Source organism: Leptosomus discolor, chromosome 9 (assembly GCF_034619465.1).
Source record: "Leptosomus discolor isolate bLepDis1 chromosome 9, bLepDis1.hap2, whole genome shotgun sequence".
NCBI lineage: Eukaryota > Metazoa > Chordata > Aves > Leptosomiformes > Leptosomidae > Leptosomus > Leptosomus discolor.
This window is the reverse complement of record NC_141399.1, coordinates 11,152,768-11,179,998: the sequence shown is the minus strand read 5'-3', so window position 1 is coordinate 11,179,998 and position 27,231 is coordinate 11,152,768. Positions and strand designations below refer to the sequence as shown.

Sequence of the window (27,231 nt, the reverse complement as noted above, 5' to 3'; positions counted from 1 at the left end):
TGCAAAAGATTAAAAAGAGAAAAGGGAGGTTTTGTGTAATTAAAACTGTGTCACTTCTCCTGTTTTTAATCAGTTAAAAGATTAAGCTGTTCTTCTGTAGGCATGTAATCTACAAAAAGCAGAAATGTGGGGGAAATATATTCAGATAGCAGAGGTGCGCTCTGACCGGGTATATAGTAACAGTCTTGCAATGAAAGGCGAGCTGTATGAGGAACTATGTGAGGCACCCTTCCCTCTTCTCCTGCTTTCTGTAATTCTGTCTGTGCCCAGTGGCAGCTGGAGGAGAGGAGACATTGTGATGCCTCCAGCTCATGGGATATTGGTGTCTGCTGAGTAAGAAATCCAGCCATGGGTACGTTATTTGAGAGATTTGTACACCACCACTCATATCGGCTCCTTGAGCTGGAAAGAAAAGGATCCTTCTAGCAAAGGGAAAAGCAGCCCTTGAGTTACTCTGAAGGAAAGAACAAGCAAAAAGTGAGAGCATGCTGGAAAACCACTGCTTCCCTTCACACCTCCCCCCCAGTGCACTTTGAGATGCTCAAATTTTGTAACACTTCAAAGGAGGAGTTGAAATCTGTGAGTGGAAGAAGATTAGGGAAATCTGAAATATATCCTTAACAGTAATTATTCCGTCAATTTAAAAATGTAAATTACATCATGTACTTAGCAAAAGCAATAGTTTGGGGATTAGAAGTTAGTATTTTAAAGTAACTGACAGTGTGGTAGCTGAAGCATAGTAGTGGATTAGAGAGGGCAAGAGGCTGAAATTAGCAAGGATAGTAAGTTAAAGCAGAAGTGTTTTGCAAGTAAAACTTACCCCTAGGTGGCAGAAGGTTTTTGTTCCACTTTGATCAAAGCTTCTTGGTCTACTCTCAATCAAAATAATAGTTCTGCCAGATAGAGCTGGGCAATAGTGCAGATGCGTTCAGAGGCCTCAGCTGGAGCTGCTGTCTCCAGCATCAGTCACCTACGTGCCAAGAGAGATCATCTCCCATGACAGAGTCCAGAAAAGCAAAAGAGCAGATGGTATTCAGTCTGCTATTCTTTGATCCATTTTGTTAAAATATAGTTTTATCACTAAATAAAGTCTCCTTCTTGCAAAAAGCGTCACAGATAACCCGTTAATAGCAGTACACTTTGCTTGCTTCAGTGCCTGTGTACAGCCTGATGCTTAGATGTCCTTCACCAATATGGAAATGGCCATTCAGATGGGCTCTGCAAACTTGTTCCTGTTTTTCTCTATATTTATGCCATACTGGGGATTAAGAAGTTCAGTGATCAATGTAGACAATGGGACTTGCTAGTTAAGCAGAAGAAGCCGTAGACCTGGGGCCTGTGTTGTGTGTGCTGTGTTTTCACTTGATTTCTTTCTCTGACAGGTGGTAAAGGTTCCCATACTGGAATGTTCCCTGTACTTGGACTGTGAATCTTGTCTGGCGCTGAAGGATCCTTACTGTGGCTGGTGTGTTCTTCGGGGACGGTAAGATAGATCCCTGTTCACCTGCAAGGATTTTGAAGGGATAGTGCTTAGGAATTGTCTCCACTCACTCTCTTCCTTGTGTCTCTGTATGTCTGTGTGTTTGGATTTAGTTTATTTTTAGTTCCTTTATGGAATACTCTTTCTAACTTATCATTCCTCTGTCTGCCTCCCTAAAACATCGCCAGCAGTCACAGCTGCACACAAGGGTGTCTTTCCATCACTTTTTGGATCTTTGGTCACCACTCCCAATGCTCCTGTCCAGTGGATTTCAGCCTGGTTTTAATCTGACTACGGCTCAAACTGCTTCATTTCAAATGTAGAGGAACTATCTTATCTCTTCTTCTGGTGTCACTCTCTTATTTAGCACTCCTTTTCACTTCTTGCTCCCTTACCAATGTTGTTTAATGAGACATGGTTTATTCCACATGTGTGTCTGCTTGCTGACTGTCTCCCTGTAGAATGCCATAGGAACTAGTTTATGACCCTTGAAGTGCCAAAAAGTGCCTACTCATCTGTATTTTGGCAACAGTTCATAGTATTATTGAAGGTGGTGGGAGGCTGGGACTTCCATGGCTTGTGTAGCAGCTTTCCCAAGACTCCACAAGGCTTCAGATAGCCAGTGTCAGCTTGGAAGCCAAACATGTCCTGCCTGCTAGGGCTGCACAGATCTCTCATAGGGCTTCTTGCTATTTCCCTGCAGGTGCAGCCGTCGCTCTGAGTGCTTGCGGTCCAGGTTGAGTGAGCAGTGGCTCTGGAGCTTTAACTCTACACAGCAGTGTCTGTCTGTCCAGTCGCTAACTCCAGCCAATATCAGCAGAGAGGAAAAGAGAAATGTGAGTGGTGATGATCCTCTGATGCTCAAGCACGTAGAAAGTTCCCTGCAAACTGAGGAGTCACAAGTCTTCTTGTTGCTTTCAGTGGGGTACAGAATAATGGAGCCTTCAAGCACATGTCTGCCTCACGTGAGGGATTTAACAACTTGGCTGTACTAGAAGATAATTTCATTGTTTTTTCCTATAAAATTAAATGTTCTTGCCTGCTAAGAGTTACTGGGTATTCTGGTATTTGAGTGGGGTCCCTCCTTGGCTTAGTATCTCTAAGGTGCCCATGTCTGTGGTTTCACAGTGTTTCTGACGCTTGCTGTCAGGAAGATTTGAAAGGAGCTACCCAAAATTACGTCTTCAGTCTGGCATCTGAGAGCTGGCAGAAAAGCTAAGAAGGTGCTGCAGTGTTTTGAAGTCTATAATTGTGTCAGGAGGTGGCAGGAACCTGTCTTTTGCTAGAGACATGGGCAAAGGGGGAAGTTGCCGATTGCTTGGTGGATGCCAAGTTCAGTCTGGGCATGGCAAGAGATGATGAATGGAGCAGTCAGTCACAGGAGGCATTATAGGAAAATGGGTGTATATGTAGATAACTACTTTATGGGGCTCCTACTTTGAAAAGATAGAACCAGAAAATTAGGTGAAATAAAGAATGTATTAGAGGGAAAATTATTTACTGGATATTATTGAATTGATAGATATTCCTGGCTATCTCGGACTTACCTTCTCTGCGTGAGGAAGAATTTTACTCATGTTACTTTGAAGATTATGAAAGCCCAGCAGTTCTGACAGAATCAGGAATCATGTGTCCTTCTCCAGATCCCAGCCAAGCGCCAGCTTTGCCAACAGGAGCAGGTCAGTGAAATGCTTTAAATGGAGCATGATAGCTTTGATAACATTGTTGGGAGAAAGTACATTGTAGGTCCATCCGATTGCCAGGATTAACAGCCATGAATGTATGTGGTCTGTCAGCAGGTGTTCATTTAATTCTGTCATAATATCTGTTTGCTTTCTACTTGTGTCACGCACATCCTGTGCTATTTTGGGCTGTTGCCAAATTCCAATGCCAAATTCTGGTAGTTGGAAAGGAGATCCTGCTTGAAGGGCTGTATGCAAATCTGAATATGATTTGAAATGCAGTCTAGAGTGGTGGCTGGTTTGGCAGCTTTGTCATAAATCTGGAGAAAGAACTCTCTTAAATACTGCTTTATTATTTAAATCAAACAAAATGCAAACCTTCTCAACATCTGTGTAGTAATGGGAGAGGGAAGTACGTGTAAAGAAAGGCAAGAAGAGACCCATAGTCCTTAAAGTTACAGATGAATCCACAATGCGGCATAACCTCAGAAAAGACGCAGTCAGCCTTGTGTTACTATGAAAAATAACTGTCTGACTATTGCTAATTGGCCACTCTAAAGAACCTGGAAAGTTCTCAGTTTATAGTCTTTGCATTGGATTTTACCCAACCTGTCAGTGTGAGCTCTGATGAGCTGATCTCTTCTAAGAGCTTGTTCATCTGAAGTAAAAGGCAGGTGCCAGTTGGGAAGCGTTCCACACAGTTCACCTAAATGGCTGAACAGATTTTCTGTGCAAGTATGCAGCTGGCTAATCGGTCTAAAGCAATCTCCATGAACATAACATGACAGCAGAACCCAGCTAACACACTCATTCAGCCTCAAACTCTTTCATTTTCAATATTGTTTACAATATTATTTTGTCTGGCTTTCACACTGCATTAGCCTGGAACAAACCAACCAGGTCTCCATTCAGGACAGTCAGGCACAGAGGGAAAGGGCTTCAAGCACTGCCACTACAGGCAGAGTGGGCAAGACTGGCTTCCCTGTTTAGTTCTGCAAATGTGGGCCTGAATTTAAGCACAGTTGTGAAAAATCAGTGTAGATAAAGCCACAGTCTAGTTCTTATTATTCCAGGCTTCAGATATTCTTACTGGCTCCTTTATAAGTCAGTCTTGCTTTTATTTCAAGACTCCATAGGTGCTTTACCTGTGCTACTTTCATATTGCATCTCTGAGGCTTACTTAACAAGTTGCTTCTGTTTTCCAGCCTGAACTTGCTAACGGGTGGTTTGCGTCCGTTTGATCTATTTGTGTTGTCCTTTTGCTTCCGCAGCTCTTCTCCCACTCAGTGAACTATGGCCAGGCATTCTTAGCACGGTTTTGCTGTGTTAACTGTGTCAACTTTTTTCTTCCTGTTCTTTTGTTACTTGGACTTCCTCTCCTTCACTATTTTGCTAGCCCTTCTTTGCACAGCTTCTGTGCTCTGTGAAGATGAATTTGAAGCTAGTAACCAGAATCATATGCTGTTTTCTAAATGAGGTCTCATCAGGGCCTTAGATACCAGCATTTTTCTATTCCTACTTAGAATACTATTCCCAGCTCACCAAAATATTTGCCTTTGTTTCAGCTTTGTTTTAAAGGTTGAATACCAGCTCATCTGTCACTTTAAGCTGTTGAGCTCCAAGTTGATAGCAGAAACTTTTACTCTCAGTTTGCAAGTGCTCAACCTCATCTTCTGTACTGTTGAACAGCATTATTGGCAGTCATGGGAAATCAGGGCCTTTTTGGAGAAAGAAGTATTTATAAATACGGTGTCATAGCCCTGAAATCCTGGGAAGTGTTAGCCCTTCCACCACTGCCAAATGCAATCACCTCTGTAATAGTGATGGCAGCTGACAGTACTGCAGTGACTCCTCCCTCCAGCTGCATAGGATACCCTTATTTTCTCCTAATCGTGGGTTTTCATACACTTCATCATTGGCTGTTTTACTGCTTCTCTTCTCATCCTATCAAGAACCCAGATTAGGCCTGACTGATCTTTCACCAGACATGTTAATTGCTTTGTTGTGAAGAGAGCTTGCTTGCAAGAGGAGGTCTGAGTTCTGTGAGAGGAACGATGGACAAGCTTCTTGTTACTTAATTTTATCGCAGACTGTCTTGGGAGAAGTGGCAGCACCTGGAGTTGAGCAGAGCATAGAATATGTTCCCATTATTTGGAGAACTAATACCTAACTCTAAGGTTGGGGGCATTCGTCTGGAACAAGATTAATTAGCTGTTCTAGTACTGTCATATGCAAAATATCTCCTTCAAGCTCATGCTGTCAGCTGCAGTAAGTTTTGACCATCTCTGCAGCTATTTGGTCCCTTAGAAAACAGTGATAGTCTCTTCCCAAAGAGAACTGGGCTGTCCTGAGGCTTGTAGTTGACATGAGACCTGCATTTAAAGCAGATAAGCCTTCAGTCATTGCAAGTGAGATTACAAGTCTTATAAACCTCTTCACTGACTCAGTCTGGACATAGAACAAAGCTCTCAAGGTGAGGGCAGTATATGAAGGGCATGTCAGTTCTAAGGGCTTGACAAGGAAGACAATTAGCTTTGAGCCTGGAATGGTATGTCTTCCTCAAATACGGAGATGATAGTGGAATTACAGCAGATAAAGATGGAGGGATCTTCAGACTAGTCTTTCTTCCCATGGGTTGGCAAGAATTGCCATAAACCACTCCTGACAAACTTGCCCAACGTGTTTTTAGTGTCCGTAGGATAATCCAGTGATTCAGATGCTAGAAGCATGGAAGAGAATCTGTCTCCATGTTTGACAGTCTTTCCTAAAACATGCTGTGTCTCTTAACAGTGTGGCAGACCTACAGTGGCTCCATTTCTAAGAAATTTTTATTTTCATTTTCAGATCATGTCACCATAAAGCTCGTAGTGCGTTTCCATGACATCTTCATTGCTTCTGTGGACTTCTCTTTCTATGACTGTGCTGCAGTGGCCCTGCTGTGGAAATCGGCACCGTGAGCACCTGCTTTTTCTTGCCTGTAGTTATAGTGAGGGTGGTTGTCCTTTCCTGGGTCATCTAGCAGCTGCTTTTCTATATTTGTTCCAGGTGCCAGAAGTGCGTGAGCAGTCTCTGGGGATGTAACTGGTGCATCCAGCAGCACCTCTGCACCCACAAAGCAGCCTGTGAGGAAGGAACCATTATCTACAATGAAAGGGTGCGTCTTCTGCTCAGTCCTAGTCCTATGTGCTATAACAGCCTCAGTGAGTTGCAGTGAGTCAGATCTCAGGTAAAAAAGCAGCTGTCAGTCACATCAAGCAAGGAGGTGAGCTGTTGAAGCATAGCCTCCCCTTGGAGCAACACAAGGCTCTGTGTTTCTGGGGAAATGCTATAAGATGAAGCAGATCACCCTTCTCCTGGGGTTCCCCAACCTGTGTTTTCAAAGAAAGGATCAAGAGCAAGCTGGCAGGGAGGCTGTGAGTGGGGAGGTGGAGCAGATGCCCAGTTTGTGGCAGCCACAGGTGGCCTTGCAGTTTCATGGGGGATAAAGACAGGCAGACCGCCCTCTGAGTGGGAAGAGGGAATGTTGCTGGATCTTCTGCACTGTGAGCGTTCCCCAGTCCCATCCCAAGAGAAGGTGGCATGAGATATGTAGCTCTCACTGAAATCCAGAGGGTGAAGCAGCCTCTTGTGAACACTGCTACAGGAAGTAATATGGAGTGGTTTTCTGCTTGGGCTTTATTGTTTCATTTCTTTCTCTCTTCTCACACCACCGTGTTGTTTTTCTCTAGGCTCAGATCCCAACCTCAAGTGTGTTTCCTTCTTCAGCAGCTCCCCTCACCAAGTCCTCTACCAAAGCCCCAACTGTGGCCACAAAACCTGTCACTCCCCCCGTGCGTGTGGTACTGAGCACTGTGCCCCCCACAGAGCCCAACCACGTCACGCTCTCCGCAGCCTCAGATATGAGGACTGAGCCTACAGAAACCCTGAGCTACACATACTTGACTCTCTCAACCGAAGCAGCCTCTCTCCAGGCCATCACAGAATCCCCTCTACCACCACCAGCAGACAAACCTGCTGTCACGCTGCCAGAGACAACATCTCCTGCTGCATCTGACCTCACCAGCCCATCCAAAAACATGGATCATGCAGCCTTGCCCACTGAAGGGCCAGCCACTGCCCCAGAGCCACGGAACACTGACCCACCCACCACCCTGGTGGGTAGCCCTCTGCACACATCTGCAGCAGCAGTAACACCTTCCCCTCATGCCACCAGTTTCAAGTGGCCTCTGAGTTCTTCTACCACAGAGGCACTGACATCTGCCATCCCATCTCCCCAAACCCCCAGCCAGGTGCCGGGGGGCCCTGCTGCCTCTGATGACTCTCTAGGACTGCTGGGAACTGAACTACCTGCTTCAGAGCTCCCACCATCAGCTCCCCCAGACTGGCTGCTGGAGGAGGGCCCGGAGCTCCAGGACACAGAGGACTGGATGGATTTGCTGCAGGCTGAGAATGACACATCTCCCTTCTCTGCTTCTACTCTTCTGTCGGGTGATGGTGATTCTTCAGAGAGGGATGTCCCTGACTTTCCCAGGATTCTCCACCCTGACCTTGACTATCAGTATGATGCCCCTGAGTTTTGGGAGGAGGTGAGTCCCTGGGCTTTAGAATTCACAGTCTGAGGCTGTAACACTTGGAAATTTTCATACAGTATGCTGGTCTAGTATTTCAGCACACAGAAGAAGTTGTGCTCTCTGTGGAAGCTGACTGCTGTAATGTGCAGAGTGACAGAGTGAGAAGTGGCAGCCTGAGGAAGAGAAATGTGTGTGAGATTCCCGGGTCTTGTAGAAATGCTGCTGGCTTGAAGGTGGCAGCTGCTGTGAGGTCCAGCATATTCACAGCTTTCTGCTGTTCACCTTGGGCTCTTGCATTGTTTTCTTGTAACTTCATAGTAAAGCAGCACAGCCACGCCTTTGTTCAGGCAGGGCTTGTTTCTCTGTTGGCACATTAGGCTTTGATTCCCTGTGTCAGAGCTGTGGGGGTCTCTTTTCTCTAAAGACCTGTGTTTGTTTTCAGAATGAAGAGCTTAGCTGGGGTCCAGATGCATGTCCCTGTGTGCAGGGTATCCAGGGATCTTCACTGTTTCCAGTCAACGTGGCAAGGAAGATAACCCTGCTGGGAAAGAACTTCCACCTCTATCAGGTAGTCAGCTCAACGCCCTCAGCATTGAGAAACTCTGTTAATGCAGAGCGCTGTTAGACAACCTGTTCACTGGTCTCCTAAAAGTACGTGTAAGATAGTTGTGGCTCTGCCTAGGTTTCTCCTGTTTGCAGAAACACCTAGAAGGCATGACCTACTTCTGTGAATAAAGAATTGCGTAGCTGTATGTATAGGTGGGTAGGAGGTCACCCAGAGAAAGGGAGAGTACAGGTGTGCACCAGCCTGCTGGAGAAGATCTGCACGTGTTTGGATTGTTGCACTTGTGCTGCACTATAGATGGTAGTTCTTGGAATAACTCCTTGCTGAATCTCTGCTGATTGTTTGTGTCTCCACAAGCTAAAGATAAATCATCTGTTCCCTTTCCTTTCTGGCATGCTCACATTAATGTGGCTATTGCTGTCGTACCTGAAACTTCTGCAATGGGGAAAACCACCCTTGAAAGCTGTGTTTCTTGAGTGTGCTTCTGATAAAAGTTCTCTTTGCTTCTCAATACAGAAGACTGATCTAGTAACCTCCTCGGAACATGCAGCCCAAAGACTAATTGTTACTTTATATGTTAAATCTGATATACTGCACTGCTCAGAGGGGCAGAGCTAGTTATAGATGCATAACCATCTTTTTTACAGGAAGTGTCTAAGCAATTCAGTGGAAGATTCAGGAGAGAGAGTGCACAAAAATACACTTAGTGTTTTTTGAGGTGCACTGCCCTAATCTGTGTACTCCAGTCTTAATTTCCGAGCTCGTGTTTCAGAGACACATAGAGGCGTAACTTCACAGACCCGCTGGTTTTCCTTTTAATTCCTCCTCCTATGCTGAGTTCTCCCTGCACTGACATACACATGCTCCCTTCTAGGTGTTTTGTTTTGTGTTGGTTTTCCTTTCATATATGGAGGCAGTGCTAGTATAGAGAACCCTTGAATATAGCATAGAGTTGGCATAACAAAGGGAAAGAGAGGAGCACACTGCCTGCCCAGTAAGTGGCTTGGTAAAAGGTACTGGATTGGAGAAGCAGGAGTACGCTGTCGTGTAGCAGGAAGCTCCGTGTAGCTGAGAAACAGTGTCATGCGTATCTCTTCTGCAGGACCAGCAGTGGGACTATGAGTGTGTCCTGAATTTGGAGGGGAGGACAGTGGTGATGGATGCTTACGTGGAAGGAGAAGAAACAAACCAGTCCCTCTGTTATATCACCTGCCAGATGAACCAGGTGAGTGCTTGGAATACGGTACCATTTCAGAGTTCACGCTGGTGCTGTTTCTGCTCAGCAAATCAGCAGGCTGGAAGGCAAGCTCTTTGGGGAAAAGAGCGTATTTTGCAAAAACATTTGTAGAATACTTAGCACTATGGGACCCTCATCTATGATGCTGCTGCCTGGCAGTACTGGTGTCTTCAACTTGGAGAAAGATTGTGCCATCTGAGCCGCACAACCTGTTGCTGTGTTTGCTGTAGTACAGGGTGATGCCATCTCTGAATCACCACTCGTTACAGCCTGCCAGGACAATGCCACTTCTACTTTAGCTTGAGGCACTGTTGTTCATGGTTTTCTGGATCGTGACTTCTTCTGTGATGGTGGTTCTTTTGTGAAAAGAAAAATGCTGTCAATACTAATTTTGTTCTTAGTGGTGGAAGCTAGTCTGAGAACTGTAAGAGTAACAGGCAAAATTAAAACAGCCGTATGTGTTTCTGGATGACGTGTGGATTTTACTTAGGGCAAGATTTGCAAGCAATGATGGTTTTAGTTCGCAAACTCATATAGTCAAGGGAGAGGAACAACGTAGGCTCTTGTGCACGAGCCCTGCGGACCAATTGTAATCCCACATCTTCAGCTCCACTGAAATTGCAGAAATGCCAGCCTGAGCAGTTTTCTGAGCAGGTGGCTTGTAGATAGGAATTAGCCGTTCAGGAATGCGGTTAGAAAGTTAGACAAGTATTGTTGTGAGCACACATTTGTTTTCAATGTTCATCCTAGTGAAGCAATGCCTGCTACTCCTTTCTAGAGCACAATTGCGACTCTGTGAGCTAGTGAGGACAGGCCTGTGCTCCCACTGCCCCAGCTAACGCGGCCTTGTCTGCATTCACGGGAAGCTCCGTACAGGCTGTAGTGCTGGTGCACTGTGCAGGGTGGATGCTGATGCTTTTTGCCTATTCAGCTGGCTCGTTTATGGCTCTATTAAGTCCTTTGTCTTGATGGTCTTTGTCTTTGCAGTACAGTTATACAGCGCCTCAACTCGAATTCAACGCTGTGGTGTTTGTGCAGAGGCGACGACACCTTCGAGTGGACAGTGCTGCAGATCTTCACGGTAGGAGTGCAACACCTTCCCAGCAAAAGACAGCAGATGAGGCGGAAGAGAACTGAGAAATCCTCCAACAAGGCTTTTTGCATCTGTACTAGTTCTACTGCAGGGAAACTAAGGGAAACGTACAGCCTCATTTCTGTTGCTTGTCACAGGGGAGGGAGGAGAGAGGGTTCTGTGCAAGGTGCCAGATTGCTGGATTATTCTGTGCCCTAGTGGATGTTTGCAGATGCCTCTGAATTTTTCTCCTTTGCAGTGACTTTTTACAACTGCTCTGTGGGACACACTGATTGTAGCCGCTGCCAAACAGCTGACTCAAAGTACAACTGTGTGTGGTGTGGAGGTGACAACCCCAGCTGTATCTTCAGGGGCTCCTGCAAGGAAAAGATAGAAGATATGTGTCCAGCACCTCTCATTCACTCTGTGAGTAGCTTCCCAGTACTGCACCGGGGACAAGGAGGGCTCCATTCTCTAGCTGAAATCAAAGGGCTGTGAACTCAGAGTGCTACTCTATAATACATTGGCCATCTGAAGAGCAAGTTAGTCCTATTGTACTGCGATCCTTTGGTGGCGTGAGGATGCAAGGGTTTTGTGCTGGGCTTTGTTTGCTGATAGAGAATAGTGGGGAAAGATGCATTTGTATCTCATGTGAGCTTAAACTGGCATGCCAGAAGGAGCAGAATCATTCAGGAGCTGGGAAAGGGTCCACAGATCGGATCCTCCAACTGTCCCGAGCCAGACCCTGAAGCAGGTTGGCCCAACTGAGCCTGAGGCAAAGGAGGGTGAAACCTAATGGCAATGGCACAAGGATGGGGAAAGGCATGACAGTTGCTGGAATTAATTATTTTTGTCTGTTTATTTTAAATGTTTCTTGCTAACTGCCACATGACAAGTGTCTGTAGCCATGTGTCCCTTTTGCTGTCAGCTTGTCCTCCCTCTGGTGGCACACAACATCCATGTGCTGCATCTTGTCTTAGTTTATCTTGGATGCTGCTCAGGGACAGAGCTTTGACGTTTGTGCAGCATGCAATTCATTGTCGTACTGATGCTGAGGGGGGAATGGTGCTTGCTGCTTCAATACTAGTAACATGTATTGGCTTGTGCATTCCCACTCTTCAGCAGAAATGCCCTGTGGAGTGGTCAGCGTGTTGATGAGAAGGCAAAGCAGGGCAGTCCTTGCATTAGAAGTCTATAGTGGATTATCACCCCGGGGGGGGACTGCTGGCAACAGTGAGGTATGGGAAAGAAGGCTCCAACTGTGGTGTTCTTTATGGCCTTTCATCCGATGAGGGTGCAACTGGTACTAGTCCAAGCCAGTAAAAGGAACCCATAGCAGTGACCTGACCAGGCAGAGTTTGTAATGGGGCAGCTGAAGGGCCCTGTGCTGTAGATCAGCTGCCAGACTGCAAAGGTCTGAGATACTGTGACATTTACACATGCGCGGATGTCTTTGCAGGTGTACCCCCTGTCTGGACCAGTGGAAGGTGGCACTAGAATCACCATCACTGGCTCAAACCTCGGGCAGAAACATCAAGACATTGCAGAAACTGTCACTGTTGCAGGAATTCCTTGTGCCGTAGATGCTCAAGAGTATGAGATCTCTAGCAGGTAGAGTATCTGTGAAACCTCCTCCCAGAGGCAGGCGCTGGCCTTTCCCTTAGCTGCTGACATGAGCCTGAGATGTCATTGCCTCTGCTGTAGCACGTATTGAGCCTTGCCCATTCCCCAGGGAGTGCCCCTGAGTAAGGTCACTGTCTGATTAGTTAGTCAAACGGTGACCTTAGAGAGATAAGGTTGTGTACAAGGTGATGACTAAACACTGCTGCCGTGTGCCGGCTATGCTACCAGTACAGAGCCCGCAGGCCAGCCAGATCAGGGAGTCAGACTTGGAACCATGCCATTTCATGGGTGTCTTTCCCAGCCACAGGGTGATTTCAATAAAGCAAAGGACATGGCTTGTCCAACTGTCACTGCTAGGAAAACATCCTGATCGTGTTAACACAGGGTGAGGATGGAAACATGTGGTTGGAGGCACGGCACAGATTCCTGCCTCTGCTTGAGTGGGCATGCCCCTAGACTGTCATTCTTCACTCACCAGCGAGACTTCCACCTCCCAGGAGCAAACCCAGTGAAAGGACTCTCTCAACCAGGGACAGAGGAGTCCTGGTGGGCCCTATGCCACTCTTCTGGTGGCTAGGAACACCTGGCATGTCAACCAATGCTTATAAAAGTAGTGGCTAGGAGGAGGATGGAAAGCAGGAAAGACCTGTCCTGCTGAATCCAGCTAATGTCAGTGATAGAGAACTGGGTAGCTGGTGTGTCTGGCCAGGGCAGGACCATGTAACAAGGCAGTGTAGTCAGGTGTTGAGAGGTGTGACTGGGGGGTACCTAGGAAGCAAGGAAAAAGGAATATTTGTGCAGTTGGCCTTTGGCAAGGCAGGTAGGTGGGAGCCTTGGACAAGGGAGAGAGAGGAGCCAAGCAACCAGCAGGAGAAGAGAAGAGCAATTGTGAGTAACCTTTCATCAGAGCTATCACAAACCCATTTTTCCATTCCATGGTACCAGTAGTTGTAGCACCCTTCCCTCTGGGAGCCAGGTAAGATCCTGCTGGGAAATGGTCTGCTGTGTTGAGCAGTGTTGTCCTGTCTGTGTGGCTTGTTTGTCTGGATCCATCTGCTTTCTGTTTTCATCCTAGAATTAGAGCGTAATCTTTCTGGGGTTAGCACTGTCTTTGTTCCGTATCTGTAAATCACCTGGCATCACAGGGTCCTGGCTTGGGACTGCACTGCCTAAGTTCAAATTCCTGAGCCTTTTTGGTTGAGGGAATATAGCTGTGAACCTGGAACCCACTCCTGAGCAAGGCTGAGATGAAATTAATCTCCTACTGTGTAGGAAGGCTGGGAAGTGTCCTGCAGGGTGCTTTTTCTGTTAGCAAATCAGTGCTGTAACATGGGATTCCTTGCTGCCCTGTTCTAAGCACAATCTGACTTTTCACCTCGTCAGCATCTCCCATACCAAATTATGGCTGGAAAAAGGGCTGGGAAGAATGGGTGGGTGCAGATCAGAGGAAGCGGTCTCAGAGGCCACTGGCTGAAGACCTGCCAGTAAACCTCCAGTCTTGAGTTTTCTTCTGCATCAGACACAGTGCTAATGTGTAGATTGACCACTGCTGGCCTGGGGTCACTCCAGATGTGACTGATTTGATCAGCTCTGGACCAACGGCAGAGTACTTGAACTGTTCATGTGTCTGTGATACAGTGGTCTTCAATCTTGCCTGTCCCAGAAGAAATAATCTTGGATAGGATGGGCCTGTTTGGAACCACCCCCTGCTTTTTTTTCTGCTGCACCTAATCCAGCTTTTAAAGGCGTTTCTCAATGTTCGGTTGTGTATTCTGAGCGTGTGATAGGCTGGAAGAAGGGAGCTGTGGTTGCTAGATGGTTTTAGGACATGATGCAATGGATACAGCTCATCTGCTCTTCCATGGTGTGACACTCTTCTTGGATTGTCCTGCAGTATCGTATGCGTCACTGGTGGGAGCTGGACAGAGAGATTTGGGCACATTGTGGTGGAAGTGCCTGGAGGAGGACGTGGAGTTTCTGGGCATATTTTCACCTATCAGGTAACGTAACTATTGCTTCTTTAATACCCCACCCTGTTCTTCCAGTATCTCTGATAAATGGCTGTCTATTGCATGAACTTACGGCACTGTACCGGGCACACTTCCTGCTCGTATTTTTATCTGATTTTTCTGATATTTGTGTGGTGTATTTTAGGGTTTTTTTTTCTCCCCCCTGCCCCCTCACGCACCCCCCTAAGAACAGCTGTACTGGGTAATACTAAAGATTCTGTAGTCTAGTGATTTTTTAAATTTTTTTTTTAATCAATGGCAAGTATTAAATGCTTAAAGAAAGAGGAAAAATACAGGGTACCTTTCTGATTGGAGATTTTTTTTATTGGTAGCATCTTACTAAGACTTCTGACTTTCCTTTTATTAATTTGCAAATTGCTGCTTGAACACACTTTTAGCTTCTGACCTTTAGCAGCTAGTGGCACAGTCCAAATTTACTGTGCACTGTATGGAGAAATGTTTCCTATTATTTTTAAACACATTTCTGACAACTTTTTGATATCTTAAACCCAGCAACTATGAAATAATACTTAAGTAGTTTTAGATAGAATTACTCACTTTTCATCCTTGCTGTGCAACTTCCAAGTTACATACCTAGTTGCATGTCTCCCTCTCCCATGGGAAGGGGAAAGAGATGTCTGAAAAGTCTTAGGCTATTCCATTTTTGGCTGTATAGAACCGTTTTATATAGTCGATTATACTTGTTCTTCTCTTGATTTTGGTTCTATTACCACCATTTAGAGGCAGGGTGATGAGAACTGCATACTATGCTCAAGGTACAAGTGCAAAAGGAATTGTTACTGTGGCATAAAAATCTTTTTTTCTTAATTCCTTCCACTTGGTGTGTTTTAGTTGAGATTTGTGCTTACAGCTGGTAGAGTTGTTACGAGTACCAAAGCACCCTTGAATGGGCAGGAGCTATTTTGAAACTCACAACTGTGTACATATGGTTGAGTTGCTTTTTGGCTGTAGTCTACCTGCTCCTTCTCACTTCATGTATCTTGCTCTTCATTTATCAACAGTGGCTTACTTATGCCACTCTGCCTGGTTCCTCTAAATTTTGCTGCAGCTCCTCAGTGGTACTAAGCTTTTGTTACTCTGAATAATTTATCAAATTTCATTTCCCCTTTCCACGTTACCTACAAATACGTTTAACAACACGTCTCAACACAAATTCTTAGGGCTCCCTGCTGCTAATCTCCTCATCTACTAGACAAACAGACAATTTATTTGCTACCTTGGTTTTTTCTAACCTGAGTTATTAATCCAGTTACTGATCTGAACAATCCCTTTGAACTCTTAATCCTAGAGTTTGTGTGAGGCTCACAGCTCTGCTGTTTGCAGCATCTGTCTGCCTTTTGAAGTCCATGGAAAGACTGGGCCCCAATTTGTGGTTCTTGCTGGTGTGATTGATCCCTCCTCTGTTGCCTCTGCTCCATAAGGCAGCTCCTGGAGCCTAGCTGAGGCCTGCCTGTGACTGGGATCTTTAGCTTCTATTTTCAGAGCACTGGAGGTCACTGAACGTGTTCTGCTGTTTTCTTTCCTTGCCTTATCTTTTGAGGTCCTTGTCACTCACCTCGTTTTTTTGTGGTTTTTCTTCTCCCCCCCCCCCCCCTTTCTAGAACCCAGAGCTGAAATCCATTGTTCCAACTCAGGGCCCCAAAGCAGGAGGAACCTGCCTTACGCTTCTGGGCTCAAAGCTGCTGACTGGGCATCCTAGTGAGATCAGCGTCCTGCTTGGAGACCTCCCTTGCCACATGTAAGATCAGAGCCTGACAATGTGCTGGCTGTGTGCTGCCCTGAGTTCTTCCCAGAGCCCTGCAAGGCATGATGCTGCCTGGCTCAGCCCTTAGCACAGGCTGTTGGAGCTCTGCTCTCCTCTGTGTTCCAGGAGACCCTCCCCTTAAGAGGCATGGCAGCAACCTCAATCATCTTACGTTCCTGCCTGTGTTCCCTTGTGAACAGCGTGACATGGCCTCTGTTCTGCATGTCTCTTTACAGGACTATACCACATCCTGACCCCATCCTGACAGCTCTGCTTTTGCTGATGGGGAACTGCAGTTGGTTCCTGCAGACTAACACTGAGCTGCTTGTTCTCTTGCACCCTGGGACACATAAACTGACAGCACTGCTGGTGAGAAGGTGCACGTGCCACGGTAGCACACGTCCAGTCTCTTCAGTCTGGACAATGGCTGTACCTACTTTCTGTCCACATGCTGCAGACTGACAACTGCCCAGCAATTATTGTTTGCTTATATAAAAGACATGACCTTTTAGCATTAAATTTAGGAAAATACCAGAAGAGGTTTGCAGACTATCTGCAAAGAGCAAGGCTCAGTATTATAAAATGTCTCTGCAGTGGCTGTTAATCCCTTGTTCTCTCTTCTGTCTCTCCAAGCCTCTCTGAGATGACGGAGGATCAGCTGGCATGCCAGACGAGTCCCAGCAACGTGTCCGCAGAACTCCCAGTCACTATCAAGTATGGGGACCAAGAGCGGAGACTGGAAGGGTCCCTCTTCAGATATACTGTGGATCCCAACATCACTTTTGCAGAGCCACCTAAAAGCTTCCTCAGGTAGAAAGACTGCATACTATGCTCAAGGTACAAGTGCTGTGTGCTGAGGCAGGTACTACAGCACCAGTGGCATCTGTTTGTTGAGTTGCACTTTGGAGTAAAGCCAGGCTTGTAGGAATGAGCATAAGCAAAAGAATGGAAGCACAGACAAGATAGAGCTAATGAATAATAGGTGGGTGAGATGAGCTACTTTTCTCTTTCAGTGGAGGGAGAGTGCTCAGAGTTCATGGATACAACTTGGATGTTGTACAGAAACCGAAGATCCGAGTTACGGTTTCTCCATCTGAACGCCGGCGCCGAGGACTGGGACGATGGCGCAGAATTGTCCCAGACAGCGAGTGCCCTGAGGATGCTCTGTGCACTGTCCAGCAGGTAGCGTGGCAAAGTGCAGTGTTGCTGAGGGTGCATAAGGGTCTGTGTGTTGCTCTGGAGAGGTGGACTGTCTGTCTCTAGGGCTTTACCCCTGCCCCCCCATTTGCTGTTATCTGCTTGGATCTTACCAAGAGTCTTGGCCAAGTGGAAGTGAACTCTGCCAGACCGAGAGGTTAAGCACTTTCACAAACGTTTCCGTGAGTTAGGTCTGCCTCTGCTTAGAGATGTGCAGGACTTGTGATGTGGGACAGAAAGAGCAGGGCAGCAGTGTGGAGATAAATCTATAGCTGAGCCAGAGAGCTTGTGTGGCTAAGCACGTCTGTGCTCCAGGCTCTTCCTTTTGCATAGTTCAGTCCATCTCTGTAGCCCCTGGGCTCTCTTTCACTCTGAGATAAAAAAGAAGACAGAGCTCAGTGAAATTACCAGTTCCACCAACATTTTCTGCTCTCCTGCTGCCAGTGTCCTGAGGTGGATCACTACAGAGGTATTGATGTGATCACCAAGGTCACAGAGCATGCAGCAGAATTTGCAAGGGTTGAGGGCATTTGGCAGCCAAATTACAAGAAGGATATTTGCATTGTTAGTGAAAATGATGGAGGGCTTCCTGTACCTAAACTGGGCCAATACGCTCCTGATGCACATGCATCAATAATAGCTGGTTTTATCCATGTTCTTAAGAAGGCATTTGTGGCTGTAGGGGAGAAAAAAAAAATTGACATAAATACTTTCACCAGATGTATAGAACATATCCAGCCAGACAAAGGAACACTTGTTGTGAAAGAAGCTTCTGTGAAGAGGCATTCAGGCTAGGAAATCAGCCTTGCATTGAAGTTCTTTGGTCCCATTCTGTCAGAGCAACGCGATCTAAAGCTGATGCCCCTCCAGAATTTGCTGACGGAGGAACGTCAGAGCTGTTCCCACTGCTGAGACCTAAGTACTTGCAACAAAACCAGTGCTGTGAAAACTTTCCTTAGAGGTACATGGGGAATTCCTCAGATCTTGGATTTTCCTCTGTACAATTAAGCAGAGTTTCTCTGGCTCCAGATGAGAGGAAGGCAGGCTGGCCCCAGATTGCTGAGGCTTGGGAAGTATTGCAAAGCTGCAGGAGAAGCATTAGTGTTTCGCTACTGATACTTTTGTTTTGCTTTTCGCGTTTAGTTTGAAGAACCATGTCATGTTAACTCCTCCTACCTGATCCTGTGCAAAACTCCAGCCATTAACCTGCTGTTGCGGAGTGCCCATATCAAACTGGAGTTTATTCTGGATAACCTAAGCTTTGATTTCAACTCATTGCATCCCATGCCCTTCTCTTATGAAGTCAACCCCATCCTAAAACCATTGAATGCTGAAGACCCTGCCAAACCGTATCGTCACAAACCAGGAAGCGTCATCTCTGTGGAGGTAACATGAAAACTAGCTGGAAATAATATTCCTTGTACGAAGTTGTTTCTAACATGAGTGTTTTACACTGGTATCGTGCAGCATCCAAGGTATTAAAGCATTTGGCAGGCTTGCAACCTGTCACAGCACATCTACTTTAGCCTATGAGAAATGGTACATAAGAAGAGGGAAAAGAGTGCATCAAAAAAGCCTCTTGAGCCCATAAATCATTCTTAAGGGCTTCATAGGGCTTGTGGAAACTTCTGTGCTTTTTAATTTTTAATCCTAATATACTATTTGTATATAAGATATTAGTACTAAATAAACACCACATCCTATTCTCAGCTGCCAGCTTTTTCATAACTTCCTAAAATTTCTCTAGAAGTAACTTACAGGTAAAAGACTCCTGGCTGTAGGGAAGACCTGTTGCCAGGTGCAGGTAGGAAAATCACTCTTTAAAGATGATATGGAAGGGCAGAGTGGCTAATATTTTTTCCTGTACCTAAGAGAAAAAAAAAAAAAAAATCTGAGGTATTTCTTTTCTATGGAAAGGTACTTCCTAGTCCCCTGCTCGTTAAGAGAGTTGATGGGTACAGCTGGAGATGCACTTTCTCCACTTGCTGTTTTTTGTGTGTGAGTAAAAACAGCGAGGATGTACTAGTCTAGAAACGTCTAGACTGCTGCTGTTGGTATTGAATGCATCTTGGAGAAGCAGGGCGATTTGAGAAGACTGAAAAAGAACTAGCAGGTTTTCAAAGACCAAGGAGGTTTATCTACCAACCTGTCAGGATACCCTGATAGAGCTCTGGGCAAAAGCATAAAAATGCTGCTGCAGGATTCAGCTTAGAAAGCATTGAAACATAAAAATGTAATTAACATCAGTCAGCATGGTTTTATTAAAAAAACCCCAAACCAGTCTTAATCCCTCAAAATAAAAGCAGATTTATGTAGCAGATAAGAACAATGGCATAAATGTGTTACACCTTTGAAAGGTATTGATTCACCTGAGTGCTTAGGTTAACTGACATAAGACTACCTTTTTAAATATATACACATTGCGTGTACATAGGTACATACACGTACAGAGTGAAGAGTTGAGCTTAGTCATGTTGTGTCTGAAGAGCCTTAAGATGACAGGTGATTTATAACTGTACTTGTGCAGCATGGTATGGGTCCTAAAGCTGCTAAATCATATGCAACTAATTTTTTAGTTTAAAAAAATGGGCTTCTGCAGACAATTCAGATGCAAACCTAGTCAGAGAAGAAAAAAAGGCCGCTTTCATCTGATGATGTTAGTCTTCTCTGGAGCCACGGAAATGCAGAGTTGTTTTTTTTCCCTAAATTCGATATGCTGTTCCATGTCTGTTTCAGGGGGAAAATCTAGATCTGGCTATTTCCAAGGATGAAGTAATGGCTATGATTGGGGAAGGAATCTGTGTGGTGAAGACATTAACAAGGAACCATCTCTACTGTGAGCCTCCCTCTGAGCAGCCAGCTCCACGGCACCGCACGAAGCGGGAGGGCACAGACTTGCTCCCAGAGTTCACGGTAGGGAATCAGCAGTACTGCAAGAAATCCTGTTGTTTGTTGGAGCACAAGCAAGAAGTAGTGGTGGAGGCAGGGAGTGGGATGGGAAGTGGAAGAAAGGCAGAAGCCCTGGTGTGGGGTACAGAGGAGGTATCAGGTTGGCAAGGAGCTGCTCTTATTCTCAACTCCACTCTTGCGTGCCAAACATTGCCTGAAAGCAAATGGTACGGCTGTATTCAGGAGTGGTGCCATGGGATAGCTTTGCTAGAGAGCTGTGTGTCACCTGTACCCATTCTGGAGATGCCCTGTGGCTTTGCATTTCGTTGCTGCACTAAGCTTATGTCGTAGCACTTGCATTCTTACAGGTACAGATGGGAAACCTGAACTTCCTCCTGGGCAGAGTGCAGTATGACACAGAAAGCCAGCTCACCTTCCCGCTGGAGGCACAGATTGGTTTGGGTGTTGGTGCATCCTTTGTGGCACTGATTGTTCTGGTCATCGTCTTCATATACAGGTGAGAAACTCTGGCATTGCAGGAGGTCTTTAAGTTCCTCTACATTATTCACTGAATGTGGCAAAGCGTGTACATTGTGGGCCTAAGGTTGGTCCCAGTTTTCTTTATTTTGTGACAAATTCTGAGCCCCTCGTGCTGTTGGATGTGTGAGGCGTTTTGCACCTGCTGGTCACAGCCTACACTGTGGTTCATTCAGAGCCCACACCTAATTGGTGCTGTGAGACACACCTAGTTTATGGAACGCTGTTTGGTATCCTGCAAAGATGATGTTCAGTAGAAATCACAACACCAATTGCCCTGGAGTCTTTGGCAGCAACACAACAGTTGGCAAGGACAATCCCTGGGCTAGGGTGACTGGGAAGAATTCTTCTTATTGCAGGAGGAAGAGCAAACAGGCTCTGAGGGATTACAAGAAAGTTCAAATCCAGCTGGAAAATCTGGAAACAAGTGTTCGGGACAGATGCAAAAAGGAATTCACAGGTCAGTCACTGAGCTCTTAAGTTCTTGCAGCTTCAGGGAAGCTTGAAGAACCACTCTCAGCCTTACCTCTCTTTCCATTCCCGCATACTTGTTTGGGTAGCTTAGAGCAGGCAATAACTTTATCCTGTGCCTGTGCATTGAAACATATAGCCAAATTCTTCCATTTTTAATTCTTCTCTTTAATTCAGAGCACAGTGATCTATACAGACCCCTCTAATTCTCCAGTTCATTTTCCAGACTCAGATGAAGAGCTAAAGGCCAAGACAGCACACTTGGAGAGATCTTGAGGACAGCTAGCCCAGTCTTTGTGTAGGGCAAGTTGAATTACACCCCATGTTCTGGGCCCACAAGCCTTGTAGTTCAGCTGCTTACGGGCAGTGAGCCCTTGTGTGGGAGACCTGGGGATCTGAAACTGTGCAGGTGACTCAGACTGTTATCCTCAACTAATGTGGGAAGCAGTGAGGAGCAGGAAATCTCTAATACTCTATCTCTAATGTAGGTAATGGCTGTAACCACAGATCTGTGCTGAACAGTAGCTTCCTCTTCATAAAACGGGAAGCCAGCCCCCAACTGTAAAAGAGAATAGTCACCAAATTAACCTTTTGGTTCCTCCCCAAGGCTGGAAGTTTCCTCATGCAGTTTGTCCCAGTGTCTAGTTTAGTTTTAAATGTCCTAGCAATGGGACCCCAGTGTGCCTCTTCCTGACAGAAAACAGCCTTCCTCCCCCTCAGTCCCGTCCTGCTAGCCCTGGTTCCTGCACTCACCTCATGCTCTGCGCCATCAGTTGTGTGATTGTGTAGTCAACCTCACGGGCATTTCCTTTCCCTCAGACCTGATGACTGAGATGATGGACCTCACAAGTGACCTTGTGGGCACAGGAATCCCTTTCTTGGACTACAAGTCCTATGCAGAGCGCATTTTCTTCCCGGGCCACCGTGAGTCACCACTGCAAAGGGATCTGGACATCCCTGAGTGCCGGCGGCAAACTGTGGAGCAGGGCTTGGTCCAGCTCTCCAACCTGCTCAACAGCAAGCTCTTCCTCACCAAGGTAATGTCCCTCTCTCTGCTTGCAACCTGCTGTAGGGTCAGGGCCACGTCGCTGGCAGCCGGTGGCAGTGTCTGTTGGAGTTCATTCCTGAACAGCTCCCTGCAGCACCACTTCTTCCAAGAGCCAGTAGCTGTGACTGCCTTGTTTTCAGCAGATTCACACGCTGGCTTATCTCTCCCCACCAGTTCATCCACACTCTGGAAATCCAGCGCACTTTCTCTCCCAGAGACCGGGCCTATGTGGCATCGTTGCTCACTGTGTCGCTGCATGGGAAGCTGGAGTACTTCACTGATATCCTCAAAACACTCCTGAATGACCTTGTGGAGCAGTATGTGGCCAAGAACCCCAAGCTGATGCTGCGGAGGTGAGTGAGCCAGCCATGGTCCCACTGCTAGCTCTCTGAGGGGACAGAGCCTTTCTGCCCAGCTGGCAAGCTCTGAAACTCCGGTGAGTAGGAAAACAGCATGGCATAGGTGGCAGCTATAAGACCAGACAACATGCATCAAACAGGAGGAAGCAGTAACAATGATACCTCTCTGTCCAGTCAGCAATTGGCAGGGCATATAGCAGGAAAGATGTGAAAAGAGTAGGAAGCTGGAGTTGCCTACCCCAAATTCCTCTTCTTTTGAAGCTGCTGTACATAAACTCTCTCCTTGTGTCAGGTACTAGGGCTCTGCCAAGTCTGCTAATCTCACGTTGCCGTTTACAGGTCCCTGGGCTCACAGTCATGTTTGGAAGCTAAACTGAAATATCTCTTGTTTGGATCCCCGTTAGCCTCCTGTCTGGTCCATCCTTCTGACCTGAACAAATTTCCCTTGTTTGAGACCTACCAGAGGCTTTCCTCTGTCTCCTGCTTGCTTGTCTCTCCACTTCTGTAATTTGGTGCCTCCTTCAGGCTGATAAGTGCCTCAAATAAGTGGTATCAAAAGCATTAACCTTACTCGTCTCGAGTCCTTTTCTTTTTTTTTTTTTTTTTTCCCTCTCTCTTGATCCTGTGTCATCACTTAGTGTGCCCTTTTCTCAAGGGGAGTGATGTTTATCTCCAAATCTATCCCTGCTCTTATTCCTGTCACCAACCTCATCCTCTCTTTCAGGACAGAAACAGTGGTAGAGAAGCTGTTAACCAACTGGATGTCCATCTGCCTGTACGCATTTGTGAGGGTGAGCTCTTTATCCCTTTGGAGGGGGGCGGGGGCACAAGAAGGGAGACAGCCACAGCTTTGCTTTGTGCCTCTCTTGTAGCTGAAATAGCGCTGGAGTCATCCTGTATTTCAGGGTGGGGAATGAGGGAGCTGGGCTGTTCACTGGGGACAGGGATGCTTAAATCAGCATTAATACCACTCATTGTTTCCAGGATATCTCACCAAATCATGGGGGACTCAGTGTAGCTCCTTTATCTTGAGACACGCTGGCCATAGGCTGGTCTGTGCATGGGGAGGACAGATTCTGATCAAATTCCTTCCCTGGAGAGGGGGTGGCAAGGAAGAGACTTTCAGATTAGTGATGCAGAGACAGAACAATGCTTTGGTCTTGTGCATCCACCCGGTAGTTAGCCCATGCACTTCCCCTGTGCGTGGAGCAGGAGCTGTTAGCAGAGGGTCTGTCTTTGCCTGCTGTGGCTTAGCTCTTGTGTCCTCAGTCCTGCTGCTCCTCTTCTTGGGTGTCCATGTTTCTAAGCCACTGGGCTCTGCTGGGAGGAGCAAGCCAAATTTCTCTCAGGTGAAACTGCTTCCTTTCTGTGCAGGATTCTGTTGGGGAGCCCCTTTACATGTTGTTTCGGGGAATTAAGCACCAGGTGGACAAAGGGCCAGTCGACTGGGTGACAGGGAAAGCCAAATATACCCTGAATGACAACCGCCTTTTGAGAGAGGACCTAGAGTACCGGACTCTGGTAAGCACCAAGTCTTTTATTCCCTCTGGGCTCTCCGATGCAACAGGGCTGAATGTCTCTGCTCCCATTATTGAGGCAGAAGTGTGGCATCTGCCACTGTCTCCTGGAAGCCAGGATTATCCCAGAAGCATGACGCCATAGATGAGCAAGAGCTCTGCTAAATCAGGCACTGTTGCCCTAGGCTGATAGAAGCAATCACCACAGTAATCTGGTGTATGTGCTGTGCTCTGTGTCTAGAATTAAGGGGATGAGACTCCCCAATGCTGTTGAACTGGCTTCTAGCTCTTGACACGAGACAGAGAACATAGTGTTCAACATCTGTGGTGTTTTCTGAAACTCTTCCAGTGAAAGGACTAGTTGTTAACTTGCCTCAGTGCCAACAATCAAAGGTATAAATGTGTCAGATGTAATCTTATCAGCTGAGTAGCTGTGACCTTTTCTTTTCTTCCCCAGACCTTAAATGCTTTGACACAAGCAGGAGTTGCTGCAGGAGGGGCAGAGGACTCCCAAGGCATTTCTGCGAAAGTGCTGGACTGTGACACCATAACACAGGTGAAGGAGAAAATCCTGGATCAGATCTATAAAGGGACGCCATACTGTCACCGACCAGACCCAGACACCCTGGACCTTGGTGAGCAGAACTCCTTGGTGCCAAAACTCAGTGAGGAAGAGGAAGAGTTTGTTTGCATTGGCGCACAGCACCCTGGCATGCGTGACGTTTGTCGTTCTCTGCTGAGCGTGCAGAGTCACTGACCAAGGATCTTGCACTCTGGCTGGACCCAACAGGGCACGATGCAGGGGCAGGAAAGACGCAGTTGGGTCCAGCCCGTTCCATGTCATGGTGGTCTTTGCCAGACTTGGGCTGTGGCAGTGGCCTGGGTAAGGGGATACAGGAAAAAAAAAAGTAATGGAGACTGTGTAGGAAGGGAGAATGATTTGAGTGGTCCACAGAGATGCCGTAGTCGTAGACTGGCTCCTCCTGCCAGTGAAGTTAATGGCAGCATCTCAGTAAGGTATGTCAGGGAGGATTTCGCCCGCGGTGGTTAATGAAAGATAGGACTTACACTGTGAGGGAAACCATCAGTTTTCCATCTTATTCATTCTTTGCCTGTTGATGAATAGTGGTGAGCAGGTACTGGGGGAATAGCAGCTAATAAAGACTATGGGTGCATATTTGTGGTTTGAATCACCTGCTTGAAGAGTCACAATCTGATAGAATTTGTAGGAATTTGGTGAGTGGAACCTGGAAGGCCATGAGGCTGCCCGTCTTTGTGCTAAGAGAGACTGTCCTGTGGCTGCAGGACTTGTTACAGGCACTTGCTCAGGTTATGTTTGTTGAAATAGCATGGGTAAAGGTTGACAAGGATCAGTGGGTGTGTAACAAGGTCAACCTGGTTGAAGCACAGCAGACTTCAGAGATGCCTCAAATTAACAGTTGGTCTTTTCATTTTCTGTGTTTTAATGGCTGTAGAGTGGAGATCAGGACTGGCAGGTCATCTGATACTGTCCGATGAGGATGTGACATCTGTTGTTCAAGGAACTTGGAAACGCCTAAACACACTTCAGCATTACAAGGTCAGAACTCAGTCTACCGTTGCCCTGTCTCTCCTCTCATCTTCTACACGCTGTTATGCGCTGTCTGTGGCTTTAGCTCCTGGTGGTTCACTTCCAAAAGGCTGGAGCTTTTGTGCAGCAGCATATTCAGATTAAGTCAGTGCTGTGGCCTGCACGCTGGCTTGAACAAGCATAGCCCCCTCCTTAACCTGTACCTGAGCTGTGGGCATGTAGAGCTTGGAAGGAGGTGCCCAAGTTCATGCCTGGTGTAATGAAGGTGATGCTGCTGGATCTGTTAATGTTCCAGTCCAAATCAGTTTCTGATCTATGAAGCAGCATCTAGGAGTGGAAAGAGGATTTCTTTAACAACCTTGCACCAGTGTGTCAAATCTTGTACCAATGTGTCGTACCTTGCTGCAATGTTCTAGATGTGAACAACCTCACTCCCCAAGTATTATCTTCTTCGTCGTACTTTGCACATGGGTTTTTTAATTGGTACAAGATTCTCCCACCGTCAGGAAAGACTGTGATGGTGCCCCAGAAATCCCTATTCTGTCCCTACTTCAAGTAATGATATAGTCTGGTTTGGTCTACGAGCACTTCCCTGTTGTGCTGATGACAAACGTGCCATTTGTTTGAATGTTGATTTTTGCTTGTGTGCAGGTGCCTGATGGAGCAACAGTAGCACTGGTCCCACGCCTGACCAAGCACATCCACAGGGAGAATCAGGATTACATCCCAGGAGAGAGTGCGTTCGATGTCCTGTTCTCATAAAATGATTTTATAGTACTTGCCAGTTGGTGGGACAATTCTTTTGCCATAGCCCCAGCTTTATGCTTCTATAGAAGGCTGATAGATGATTTGGACCCTTATAGGATTGTCAGAAAATTGAAAGCTTGGGCAGGTGAGATGAGAGAAAAGCAAAAGTGTGTAAGAGCAGGGGAAAGCCAGGATGAGCACGAAAATGCAAGATAAGTACAGTTCGTTCTGACTCTCTAGGGCTGAGCACAGTCTTCAACTTGTGGGAATGTCAATACCTTGAGGTGCTGAGCACGGCCCAAGGGGGGTGATGTGACATCAGGCAGTTACCTTACTGCCTGGCAGAGGGAACAGCTCCATGGGTACTCCTGCGGCACTAGGGACAATAGCTACAGGCTGCAGCTTAACAGTTTCAAGTTCGATGTGGAAAAAAAGCTTGTTCAGCAAAAGGGTGATACAGGCCTGGAACAGACCACTGGGCTGGTGGGGGATCTCTGTCTGGGGAAGTTTCCAAGACCTCGAAGGTTTTGGGTGGACAAGGTCAAGTTGTGCTGTGTGCAAAAGGCTGGATAGAGGCCTCCAGAGGTTGCTTCTCATTTGTGTTTCTATAATACTGTGAAATCTTGCTTCCTTGGGGCTAACCTGGCCAAGCTCTACTGTGAGAGAACTGACACTAATCTGTAAACAATTTCTTGTTTTAGAAACACCAATGCTGGAGGATGCAGATGAAGGTGGGATCAAACTTTGGCACCTGGTAAAACCAACAGAAGAGCCAGAGCTTCCCAAGCATCGGCGTGGGAGCTTAAGAGATCGGGAGCGAGCCAAGGCAATCCCGGAGATCTATCTGACACGTCTGCTCTCAATGAAGGTGAGAAGAACTGTAGAATGGTTT

At 46.5% G+C, this 27,231-nt stretch overlaps 1 protein-coding gene across 2 annotated transcripts in view; it reads left to right on the top strand.

Moving 5' to 3' along the window:
• The window catches only part of PLXNB1 (plexin B1), a 43,527-nt gene that overhangs the window by 7,074 nt on the left and 9,222 nt on the right, over positions 1 to 27,231 (top strand). Inside the window, exons 4-30 of one of the 2 annotated variants that reach the window (XM_086470630.1) lie at positions 1,383 to 1,483; positions 2,184 to 2,316; positions 3,003 to 3,159; positions 6,007 to 6,115; positions 6,208 to 6,316; positions 6,891 to 7,748; positions 8,176 to 8,301; positions 9,401 to 9,523; positions 10,523 to 10,616; positions 10,867 to 11,033; positions 12,067 to 12,218; positions 14,125 to 14,230; positions 15,862 to 15,998; positions 16,638 to 16,814; positions 17,018 to 17,186; positions 18,345 to 18,587; positions 19,938 to 20,114; positions 20,459 to 20,607; positions 20,987 to 21,087; positions 21,918 to 22,135; positions 22,321 to 22,499; positions 23,230 to 23,296; positions 23,880 to 24,026; positions 24,480 to 24,657; positions 25,498 to 25,601; positions 26,244 to 26,328; positions 27,041 to 27,207. In XM_086470630.1, the coding sequence (XP_086326756.1) occupies positions 1,383 to 1,483; positions 2,184 to 2,316; positions 3,003 to 3,159; positions 6,007 to 6,115; positions 6,208 to 6,316; positions 6,891 to 7,748; positions 8,176 to 8,301; positions 9,401 to 9,523; positions 10,523 to 10,616; positions 10,867 to 11,033; positions 12,067 to 12,218; positions 14,125 to 14,230; positions 15,862 to 15,998; positions 16,638 to 16,814; positions 17,018 to 17,186; positions 18,345 to 18,587; positions 19,938 to 20,114; positions 20,459 to 20,607; positions 20,987 to 21,087; positions 21,918 to 22,135; positions 22,321 to 22,499; positions 23,230 to 23,296; positions 23,880 to 24,026; positions 24,480 to 24,657; positions 25,498 to 25,601; positions 26,244 to 26,328; positions 27,041 to 27,207 (4,533 nt within the window). The remainder of the gene's footprint in view (positions 1 to 1,382; positions 1,484 to 2,183; positions 2,317 to 3,002; positions 3,160 to 6,006; positions 6,116 to 6,207; positions 6,317 to 6,890; positions 7,749 to 8,175; positions 8,302 to 9,400; positions 9,524 to 10,522; positions 10,617 to 10,866; positions 11,034 to 12,066; positions 12,219 to 14,124; positions 14,231 to 15,861; positions 15,999 to 16,637; positions 16,815 to 17,017; positions 17,187 to 18,344; positions 18,588 to 19,937; positions 20,115 to 20,458; positions 20,608 to 20,986; positions 21,088 to 21,917; positions 22,136 to 22,320; positions 22,500 to 23,229; positions 23,297 to 23,879; positions 24,027 to 24,479; positions 24,658 to 25,497; positions 25,602 to 26,243; positions 26,329 to 27,040; positions 27,208 to 27,231) is intronic. The other variant, XM_086470631.1, reaches the window with a different exon arrangement.